Source organism: Numida meleagris, unplaced genomic scaffold, assembly GCF_002078875.1.
Source record: "Numida meleagris isolate 19003 breed g44 Domestic line unplaced genomic scaffold, NumMel1.0 unplaced_Scaffold322, whole genome shotgun sequence".
Classification (NCBI taxonomy): domain Eukaryota; kingdom Metazoa; phylum Chordata; class Aves; order Galliformes; family Numididae; genus Numida; species Numida meleagris.
In genome coordinates this window covers 48,911-58,840 of record NW_018364553.1, presented here as the reverse complement: position 1 = coordinate 58,840, position 9,930 = coordinate 48,911, and the positions used below count along the sequence as shown (strand labels likewise).

The following is a 9,930-nucleotide window of genomic DNA, read 5'->3' as shown; positions in this document are numbered from 1 at the left end:
TGCCAGCCTCACATCTTTCTGTACTCCCACCCCAAAAGTCTTTGACCGGGAGATCGTGAATGAGATGGGAGCTCTGGGGTTGCTGGGTCCCACCATACAAGGTGAGGGGGAGCTATGGGGTGTTAAAGGGGCTTGGGGGAGAGGGGGGGTAAGGAAAACTTTAGGGATGGTTGTGGGGTCTCTGGGTGGGGAAGGTCCCTTGAAAGAGCAAAGGAGCAGGGGGACGAGGAGTTCCAGGAGCTCATGGGGGGGTCCAGGGTGGTTTTGCAGCTTCTGGGAGTGCGTGGGAGGGGCAGGGGTGGTCCCGTGGAAATGAGTTCTGGGGGGTGTGGTCCACCAGAGGTGGGTCAGGGAAGCGGTGGGGCCCCTCAGAGGGGAGCAGTGGGGCACAGTGGTGTGGTGGTCCGCAGGGTATGGCTGCGCGGGGACCACCTCGGTGGGCTACGGGCTGGTGACGCGGGAACTGGAGCGTGTGGACAGCAGCTACCGCTCGGTGCTGAGTGTGCAGTCGTCCCTCGTCATGCACCCCATCCTGGCCTACGGGACCCCCGCCCAGCGAGAACGCTTCCTGCCCGCACTGGGTGAGCAGGGATGGGGTGAACTGGTGGTGTTGCAGGGTTGGAGGGGTGTGGGCCATCCCTGACCCCTCTGTGCAGCGCGGGGGGAGATGCTGGGCTGCTTCGGGCTGACAGAGCCCAACCACGGGAGCGACCCTGGGAGCATGGAGACACGAGCACGCTACGACAAAGCCACCAAGAGCTACCGCCTGCGGGGCACCAAGAGCTGGTGAGAACCCCCAAAGCCATCCTGGGGGGAGAACCCCACCCTGGGCCCCGCTGACCCCCCACACCCCCAGGATCACTAACGCACCGGTGGCCGAGCTGTGTGTGGTGTGGGCGGTGTGTGAGGAGGACCGGCAGATTCGGGGTTTCCTGCTGGAGCGTGGCATGGCAGGGCTCAGCACCCCCAAAATCGAGGGCAAGTTCTCACTACGTGCCTCCACCACCGGCATGATCATGATGGACGACGTGGAAGTGCCTGAGGAGAATGTGCTGCCCAACGCCAAGGGGTTGGGGGTAAGGGGCTTGTGGGAGCGTGGGGGGGAAACCCAGCTACGGGACCCCCACTGATGGCCGTCCCCCAGGGTCCCTTTAGCTGCTTGACCCACGCCCGCTATGGCATCGCATGGGGTGCGCTCGGTGCTGCTGAAGCGTGCCTGGAGATGGCTCGGCAGTACACCCTCGACAGGTAATGCGCTGTGGGGAGTGGGGGCACAACTGAGCCCCCTGTGCTGCCCCCCAGCTCCTCATGCTCCCCATCTGCCGCAGGAAGCAGTTTGGGGTGCCCTTGGCCCGTAACCAGCTGGTGCAGAAGAAGCTGGCGGACATGGTGACGGAGATTGCGCTGGGGCTGCATGCCTGCCTGCGGCTTGGCCGCCTCAAGGATGAGGGCAAGTGGGTGCCGTTCTGAGGTGACCCGGGGGGCTGCCCGGGGCAGAGCTGAGCATCTGCATCCCCTCAGGGCCGCCCCTGAGATGGTGTCAATGCTGAAGCGCAACTCGTGTGGCAAGGCGCTGGAGATCGCCCGGCAGGCACGCGACATGCTGGGGGGGAATGGGGTGTGCGATGAGTACCATGTCATCCGGCACCTGATGAACCTGGAGGCCGTCAACACCTATGAAGGTACCCCTGAGGCTGTGGGCTGGGCACCCCCACGGCGGCCTGCTGACAGCCGATCCCACTACCACAGGCACCCACGACATCCACGCGCTGATCCTGGGCCGGGCCATCACTGGGATCCAGGCGTTCACAGCTGGCAAGCAGACGGAGCAGCGCGGGTAGGGCTGGGATGTGTGGCACTGATGGCTTTTGGCACGGCCGGTGCTGTGCTTATGGACTTCGGCTGCGCAGAAGGGGACAGTGTCACACTGACAGGACACGGTGTCACTGAATGGACACGGTGCCACCAGCTGGACATGGCAGCCTGGTTCTGCCCAGGGGCAGCGCCGCAGTGCCTTCACCGTGCACACCAATAAAGGGTGGAAATGCCACACCAGCCTGTTCATCAGGGCCAGGCTCGGGGGCTGCATCACCGGGACAGGGCCCAGCCCGGGCATCTGCTGTTCATGCCAGAGCCCACAAATTTGGCCATTCTGTGGTTTTTGCTCTTTTATTCTAATCGTGTTAAAAAACGAACACCAACAGTCTGCAGAAAAGGCAATTTTTGGCTGAGATCCCCATTTCTCTGTTCAGGGGGGAACACCTAGCCCAGAGTATTGGTAGTGCAGGCTGGCAGGGAGGGCTGCAGCCAGGCGCTCCCCGTGAAGGGGTCTGGGCGCTCCCTGTGAGGTTTGAGGGCTCTCCATGGGCTCAGGGGCTATGCTCACGTTTCGGGCTGCAGGCACAGGTCCCTGTAGGCTGCCTCCACAGTGTGGCAGACCTGCTGCAGCTCGTCCTCGGCTTGCCGGACGCGCTCCATCACCTCTGCCAGCTCCTGCAGCCGCTCCTGGATCAGCTCATTGTGGAGACTGTAGAGCTGGAAGAGCCTCTCCTCCAGCTGCTCAGCCAGGTTGGACACCTTTGGGAAAGGGGAAAATAAGCAGGCTGTTGGGAACAGGAGGGCTAGCAGCACCATGGGCACAGCCGGTGCTGTCCCCAGGGGGGGTGGCAGCTGCAGCCCAGCGCTGGCGCAGCTCCCAGCCCAGCTTGGCTGGCGCTGCTGCCAGCTGCGCCCGTGGTTGCTGGAGCGCCAGCCACAGTGCCACCGAGTGCAGAGTCCTCACAGCCGCAGCTGCCCTGGCCTAGCCGCCATCTGTGCACAGGGGGGGCACAGACATTCGGAAGCCCCCCCCCCATCTGCTGGCGCTGTCCTCTGGCTGCAGGGATGCCGGCAGGAGCAAAGTCCAGCACGGCACGTGGCCAAGCGAGTACGGGCAGCAGCAGCGTGGGGACAGGAGGGCCATTGGCATCCCCTCTGCTCCCTGAAGCAGAGCTGGAGGCAGCTGCAGCCACCCCGGAGGGGCTGGGGGCCCCCTGCTGCCGCAGCCGGTGTAAATGCACACCAGGCTCTGCAGCTGGCGCCGGTGCCCCGCGGGCTGCTGCTTCCCCGCAGCACCTCCTCTCACCGCCCCCCAGCACCATGGCTAATTCGGCTGGAATAATGCGATTAAACGCATCAAACAGACACTGGGCGGCTGCGCGGCCCTCATATGCCCCCTCCCCTCCAGCGCACCCTGCACCTTCAGCTGCAGGCTGTCGCGGAAGCCACTCATCACGGTGTGGTCCTCCTTGCGGCTGTCGTTCAGCCTGTCTATGAGGCGCTGCGCCCGCTGCCGCAGGTCCCCCACACTGGAGTCCAGGGCGGCGAAGTAGCGGGACGCCTGTCCATCCAGCACCGCTGCACCCGGTGGCTCCATCCTCGGCCTAAACACAGGACCCTGTGTCGCAGCCACCGCCATGCACAGGGGATGGGCAAGGCGGACGGACCCGTTGATAAACTCAAAGCCCTAAGCTGGGCTCAGGTCCCAGCACGTGGCTGCCCATCAGGGCCATTGGGGGAGGTAAAGATGTGTGGAGCTTGAGGACACGCATTCGCAATTTGCCCAAACTGCCCTGACAGTGTGCAGCCCATCCCCAAATCATTTCCCCCTTTGATGCGTTTGCCCACACTGCGACCTACTGAGTCCCACAGTCAGTGCCTAGTTAGATACGTTAACTGGGAAATTACATTATGAAAGGGGGAAGTGCACTAATGGACGTGGTGGCTGGTGAGTAACGAGATCTGGTCCCGGTGTTGTGTCACCAAGCACAGCCTGCCCTTGCCAGTCTGCCTGAAGGGCTGTCATTCCTGACGTGCAGTATTTTTTCCTCTTTTTTTCCCTGATTTAGGTTAAAACCAGGAGACAGCAGTGGGTTGAAAGCTTAGAATCATTGAATCATTACAGTTGAAAGACTTGTGCTCCAGACCCTTCACAGCCCCATTTCCCCTCTCTGAGTACGCTCCAGCACCTCAGTGTCTTTCTTGCAATGACGGGCCCAAAACTGGATACAGTACTCGAGATGTGACCTCACCAGTGCCGAGTACAGAGGGATGATCACCTCCCTGCTCCTGCTGGCCATGCTATTCCTGATACAAGCCAGGATGCCATTGGCCTTCTTGGCAACCTGGGCATGCTGCTGTCTCACGTTCAGACCCAGATCCTTTTGCACCGTGCAGCTTTCTGCCCTAAGCCTGCAGCACTGGTGGTGTTGTGACCAAAGGGCAGGACCCGGTACTTTGTCTTGTTGAAGCTCATAAATTTGGCCTCAGCTCATCGATCCAGCCCATCCAGATCCCTCTGTAGGGCTGTCCTACCCTCAGGCAGATCAGCACTTCTTCTCAGCTTGGTGTCTGTCCCCTGCAAACTTACCGAGGGCACACTCAATCCCCTCGTCCAGATGGTTGATAAAGTTATTAAACAGGAATGGTCACCAGCTGGATTTAACCCCATTCACCACCACTCTGGGCCCAGCCATCCAACCAGTTTTCTACCTAGTGAAGGGCTCCTACCGTGAGCTCTCTTCATGGGCCTTTTCCTTGCCTGGCCCAGGGCAGCAGGCATCGTCATTTTGTGTCTCCTCTGGCTCCCCCTCATGCTCCTGGTGTGCCATGGTGACGTTGGGGTGATGGGAAGACATCACACAGCCCTGGGGGTGTTGGCCCACTGCAGGGCTGCTCTCACCTCCGTCCAAAGCGTGGCCCCACAGCTGAGCTCCTCAGCAGCCTGCAGGAAATTCATTAGGGAAAACATCCAGTTAGCCTTCATATTATGGGTTATTGATGAGAACTGAGCTGTGGGACAGCAAAACCTCAGGGAACCCTCTACAAAAATGACAGTTTTTTGGAGGGAGGAGCCCAACACCCCACAGATTACCCAGATTACCTTGAGGCAGAGGACACCCAAAGTTCCCTTTGGAAACAAAGGATAAATGCATTAAATGAGGAGAGGGAGGCATTTGGGGACAAATACTCAGGTATTTTGGCCAACTTCTGGTGGGTTTTAGCCAGTATTCTGGTGTTTTCTGCACATTGTCATACACTCCCACCCCACAAACATGACTACTGTGGCTGACAGACCCACGAGTGGGCATATCCCTCAGGGCAGGGCCCTGCCACAGGCCAAGGGGCGTGGGAGCTGTGTGGACACATCTGGGGACGGAGCAACGCCAGCCCACGGGAGGCCGCGTGAATCCGCAGCACCTCACCCCACACCACCGCCATTTCCCCCGCGGCCTCGCTGAGGTGAGCACGGTGGGCGGGGCGGCGATGGGCGGCAAGTGACGGGCACCAGCGCAGGCCAATCATCGCCCGCCTTTGCCACCGGCTAGCCAATGGGTGACAGAAAAAGAAAAGGCGGGAAGGGCTGGGCTGTGAAGAAACGGAGAGGCCAAGATGGCGGCCGGCAGGTGGGGCCGAAGGCTGCAGGGTAGGGAGCGTGGGTTGGGTTGGGAGGAGGAGGAGGAGGAGGACGAACGTGGGTCAGCTGAAGGGGTGAGGAGGACGGGGAGGTATGGGCAGGGCTAAGAGCCTCACCCCAGGGCTCGGGAGGCGTCTGGGGTGCTGCTGGTGTCGTTTTGCAGGGCTGTGCTGCCACTGAGACCTAGCAGAAAGCAGGGGCAGATCCAGTGTGCCGTCCCTCTTTGAGTACTGCTGTGATGCCAACATCTAGCACCGACCTGGTAAGCCCCAGAGTGGGAATGCAGCCTGCTAATACAGAGCCCTCATTCCTGATCCGCTCAGTGGCCTTCAGCCCATCTCCAACCTCACCCATACTTCAGGTGCAGGTATTCCAAAACTCTGCAGAGGCAATGGGGGTCTTTCCTCCCAAATTCAACTCCTAAACTTTATGCCACAATAAAGCCTTCCTTCAGCAACCGTCCCATGTGTGGTTGCTGCCCCCCAGCAAATGCAGAGGCATCCAGCTGCACAAAGGAAGTTTATTGGGTGAGACTACAGTGCTCCATAAGGACTCAGGCGTCGAGGCGGCACAGGGGGCTGTCATAGATCATCTGCAGGTTGACGCGGTGCCCCACCAGCTCCCGGATGTTGTTGATGCCGTACTTGATCATGGTAGGGCTGGAGCAGGATTGGGGTGGGATGTGGGTTCAGAATGGCATGCCCCAGTGTTGGGGCTCCCTTCTGCTCCCTCTTGACTCACCGCTCCAGTGAGAGCCCCCAGGCGATGACGGAGACACTCTCTGGCAGCCCCATGGGCAGCAGCAGCTCAGGGCGGAAAACGCCTGAGTTCCCCACCTCCACCCACTTCTTCAGCCCTACACAGTAAGAAGGGTGGGGCCCCCACCCCGCAGAGGGGTGAGATGGGGACCCCCACCCCTGGGGCACCCCAGAGTTGTCTACTGTCCCCACCTCTGCGTACTTTGCAGAAAGTCACAGGCCAGGCCCCACTCCCCAGGGGTGTCCCATTGCCCCCAGCCTCACAGGAGAGAGAGGCCAAGCACCCTGCACCCAAAAATGCACCCCAGAGCTCCCCCACCCCTTTCAGGGGTCAAGCAGAACCCAGGGTCCGCGCACCCTCGTGGTAGCTGAAGACCTCCATGCTGGGTTCCGTATAGGGGTTATAGGCTGGCTTGAAACGCAGCTTGCTGATGCCTGAGGGGAAGATAATAGTGAGGGAGAGCTCCAGCCCTCTGTCCAGCTGCCCCTGTGCTCTCCCCGTACCTAGCTTGGTGAAGAACTGATGGAGGATGCCCATCAGGTGGCCCAGAGTGAGCCCGCGGTCAGCCACTACCCCCTCCACCTGGTGGAACTCGGCGAGGTGCGTGGCGTCCAGGCTCTCATTGCGGAAGACCCGGTCGATGGAGAAGTATTTCACAGGGGTGAACTTACCCTGGAATAGGGGATGTCAGGGAATGAGGTGAGAAATCGGAGGGGGAGGTGGTGTCAAGCAGGCCCCCCTGGGCTCCCCTGTCCTTGCTTCACCTGGTGAGCCAGGTGGTACAGCGCACGGGCGCTGGCAGATGTGGTGTGTGTGCGCAGCAGGTTCTTCCGTGCTTCCTCCACCTTCCACTCGTACTTGTACCTGGGGGGAGGGTGCTCAGATCAGCCCAGGGGGCCCCAAACCAGCTAGGGAGGCACAAGACCTTAAACCCCCACCCCATCCCCAGGTGCTCACCCCTGTGAACCATAGCCTCCCTGAGAGTGAACCTTCTTCACCCTGGCCATGTAGCTGGTGGGCAGCTCAGGGGCTTCAGCAGGGTCTGGAGGAGGACATGTATCCGTTACGGGGTCAGTGGGGATTTGAGTGTGTGTGTGTGTGTGTGTGTGTGTGTGTGTGTGTGTGTGTGTGCGCGCGCCTCTGCACTGACCCTGCAGGAAGAAGGTGTCGTGCTGGTCTCGGGCTGGGTGCTGCTGGGGTTGGAAGAGGGCATCGAAGTTCCAGAAAGAGCTCTCCACAAAGTTGTCTGTAGGCATCTCCGTGAACCTGGGGGTCTGGGGCATCACTGGGGGGAACCACTGTGTGTCTCCCCTCCCTGAGAATTTCTCCCCCCACTCACCCCATCTCCAGGAAGATTTGGCGGAGCTGTGAGCGCACCTTGAGCAGGGGGTGCAGGTGGCCGCAGGTGGGCGGCAGCCCCAGTGCTGAGAAGTTGTAGGCCTTGAAGGGGAGCTTCCGCCAGGAGCCCCTGCAGGGATGGGGAGGGTCACAAGGGAATTGGGGGTCATGGAGAGGCCTCTGGGTCCCCCCAGACTCACGTGGCAATCATCTCCGGTGTCAGGTCAGTCTCCTGTCGCACCACGGCTGTGCTGAAGGCGCTGCCCTTGCGGATCCAGTAGGACTTGAGAGTGCTGGAGAGGATGCAGGGGTCAAGGGGTGTCCCTGATCACTACCCCCCTCCCACCCTGTTCTGCCCCTGTCCCCACGCACACTTCTAGCAGCAGTTTCCTTTTCTTCAGATCAGTGCGCTCGCGCTCAGACAGACTGTTGCCATTGCCTTCCTGGACCTGCCGCAGGCTGTTCTGCACCGTGTCCTGCACTGCGTCCACCTGCCGCACCGCCCGGTGAGTCAGAGCCTACCGCCGGGTGGGGTGGGAGGGGGATAGAGCCCATAGTCGGGGGCGGCACTCACGGCACGGAAAATACGGGGGCCGCCGGGTGCCCCCTTGTTGAGGCGCAGCCACTTGTTGGCCATGGCCTTGCTGAAGCCCACCTGGGCGCCGGGCAGCTTCTGTGGGGTGAGGGGACAGCGGTGAGTGCTGTGTGAGATCCCCGGTGCCCCTCATCTCCTCCCAAAGCCCCCCCCATCCCATTGCTAACCATGGCGTCACTCTGGAGCAGCCCCTCGGTGGGGACACTGTGGAAGAGCCGCACCTCGGGGCTGCCGTCCCGCAGCACTTCGGCGCCCTCGGCACTCAGCTCCCAGCGTGTGGTTGCCCGCGTTTCTGCCTCGATCACCTGCGAGGTGGCACTGGGATCAGGTACCCGGGTCGTGCACGGAAATCGTAGCACCAGCATCACAGCACCAAGATCGGGACAGGGATCGCGTGCAGCGATCAGGCGCCGGGATACTACATTAGGACCGTGCACCGGCATCAGCACGAGGGCTCGCGCTGACCACACTCCCCGTCCTCCCCTGCGGGCCCCGCACCTTCCCGAGCGCCTGTAGGCTCTTGACGGCTCCCACGAGCGTCTGATGGTCGAGGCCGAGCGCGGTGGCCGCCTCCAGGCTGCACAAGCCGCCCTCGGGGCCCGGCGGCGTCCGCTCCAGGCGCTGGAGGAGCAGCTCGGCCACGCTGGGCGACATCGCGACGGCCGGAAATGCTACCGCGGTTACCCGGAAGTGCTCCTTCTCTGCAGAGCTGCTGCTATGGGCGGCGCCATCTTGAGTGCGGCGAGAGGAGCCGCGCTCGGGGCGGCGGAGAGAATGGGGCCGCAGGGCGATACGAGGGGACTGTGACGTAATGAGGCCGATGAGTGACGTCATGGGGCGCGGGGCTTTTATCTCGGAGCTCATTATCCCGAGGCCCACGATCCTCCGAGGTTCCCGTTCTCCCTTTGCAGTTAGGGATCCCTGGGCCTCCTGCCATGACAGCACCCCCATTACAGCTGCACGTTGTCATGACAGTTTCGGGCTGTCACGTTACCGTGGCAGTGCCCCCCCCAACACGTTGAGGGGATCGCTAGAGCTTCTTAGCACCCCTTCGTTAACATAGCCCATGGTTCAGCATGCAACATGACATAATGGGGGTATCTGACATCACTGGCCCATACGACGTCACCAGGTGCTATGACATCATCGGATTGTATGACACTAACATTACATCACTGATCCATATCGGGTACCCACGCGTGCGGATGCCGCGCGGACCCGCTCCCTGCAGTCCCCAGCCCTCACCGCAGTGTCCTCATCGGGCGCCAGACCCCTCCCGTGACGCCCCAGCCGCGCGCGCGCGCGCGCGCGGCCTCACGTGATCGCGCTGTTGCCCCGCGCAGAGGGCGCGCGCGAGAGGTGGGGGGGGGGGCGTCTCCCTCCGAACGCGTGGTCGCTCCTGATTGGCCGCCCCGTTCAGCCAATAGGAAGCGGCCATCTGGGACGCAAACGTTCGGGGGCGCCGCCGCCGCCGGCCAGCGGGCGGGCGGCCAATGGGAGCGGGCGCAGCACGGGGTTGGGCCAATGGGATGGCGAAGAGGGCGGGACGAAGGGCTGCGAGCGGATAAAACGGGGGTGCTGCCGCCGCCCCCTCCGCAGTGCCGGGCGCCGCCGGGCTGGGAGGGAGTGTGTGAGCGCACCTGGGCTGTGGGACCGCCGCCATGAGCCGCCTCTGCCTCCCGATCCTGCTCGGTGCCCTCCTGACGGTGACGACGGCCGGGCCCGCCCAGTTCTTCCGGGAGGAGTTCTCGGATGGAGGTGAGGGAGGTGGGGGAGATGGGGG

General features: G+C 62.1%; 4 protein-coding genes and 1 long non-coding RNA gene across 9 annotated transcripts in view; 3 read left to right on the top strand and 2 right to left on the bottom strand.

Annotated features, from left to right (window-relative positions):
- The window catches only part of GCDH (glutaryl-CoA dehydrogenase), a 3,266-nt gene extending 1,063 nt beyond the window's left edge, over positions 1-2,203 (top strand). The window contains exons 4-11 of the mRNA XM_021382967.1: positions 39-101; positions 411-581; positions 657-786; positions 857-1,076; positions 1,145-1,248; positions 1,329-1,454; positions 1,522-1,682; positions 1,750-2,203. Coding sequence (XP_021238642.1) covers positions 39-101; positions 411-581; positions 657-786; positions 857-1,076; positions 1,145-1,248; positions 1,329-1,454; positions 1,522-1,682; positions 1,750-1,841 — 1,067 coding nt within the window. The 3' untranslated portion in view covers positions 1,842-2,203. The remainder of the gene's footprint in view (positions 1-38; positions 102-410; positions 582-656; positions 787-856; positions 1,077-1,144; positions 1,249-1,328; positions 1,455-1,521; positions 1,683-1,749) is intronic.
- A 161-nt stretch (positions 2,204-2,364) lies between these two features.
- On the bottom strand, positions 2,365-5,824 carry SYCE2 (synaptonemal complex central element protein 2). Its single transcript, XM_021382980.1, has 3 exons — positions 4,549-5,824; positions 3,239-3,422; positions 2,365-2,577 (listed from the first exon to the last, which is right to left on the bottom strand). The coding sequence occupies exons 1-3, from the start codon at positions 4,674-4,676 to the stop codon at positions 2,383-2,385; spliced, it is 507 nt and encodes a 168-aa protein (XP_021238655.1). The 5' UTR covers positions 4,677-5,824; the 3' UTR covers positions 2,365-2,382.
- Positions 5,407-5,907, top strand: LOC110391191. Of its 2 annotated transcripts, none has more exons than XR_002434006.1 (3): positions 5,407-5,464; positions 5,619-5,717; positions 5,817-5,907. It is a non-coding gene; the product is annotated as an uncharacterized LOC110391191 (long non-coding RNA). The 2 variants fall into 2 exon arrangements; XR_002434007.1 differs by having other exon boundaries at positions 5,415-5,444.
- Positions 5,908-5,961: 54 nt separating this feature from the next.
- On the bottom strand, positions 5,962-9,427 carry FARSA (phenylalanyl-tRNA synthetase alpha subunit). Of its 4 annotated transcripts, none has more exons than XM_021382959.1 (14): positions 8,646-9,427; positions 8,393-8,452; positions 8,315-8,338; positions 8,208-8,225; positions 7,925-8,070; positions 7,753-7,845; positions 7,554-7,682; positions 7,365-7,480; positions 7,172-7,256; positions 6,979-7,078; positions 6,718-6,886; positions 6,571-6,648; positions 6,197-6,311; positions 5,962-6,114 (listed from the first exon to the last, which is right to left on the bottom strand). In XM_021382959.1, exons 1-14 carry the CDS (start codon positions 9,096-9,098, stop codon positions 6,009-6,011), a joined length of 1,692 nt encoding a protein of 563 aa, XP_021238634.1. In that variant the 5' UTR covers positions 9,099-9,427; the 3' UTR covers positions 5,962-6,008. The 4 variants fall into 4 exon arrangements, with proteins under 4 accessions (XP_021238634.1, XP_021238632.1, XP_021238633.1 ...); XM_021382957.1 differs by having other exon boundaries at positions 7,925-8,043; positions 8,127-8,225; positions 8,646-9,426; XM_021382958.1 differs by having other exon boundaries at positions 8,315-8,452; positions 8,646-9,426.
- A 295-nt stretch (positions 9,428-9,722) lies between these two features.
- CALR (calreticulin) overlaps positions 9,723-9,930 on the top strand; it is a 2,881-nt gene continuing 2,673 nt past the window's right edge. Inside the window, exon 1 of the mRNA XM_021382968.1 lies at positions 9,723-9,905. Within this exon, the coding sequence (XP_021238643.1) occupies positions 9,809-9,905 (97 nt within the window). The 5' untranslated portion in view covers positions 9,723-9,808. The remainder of the gene's footprint in view (positions 9,906-9,930) is intronic.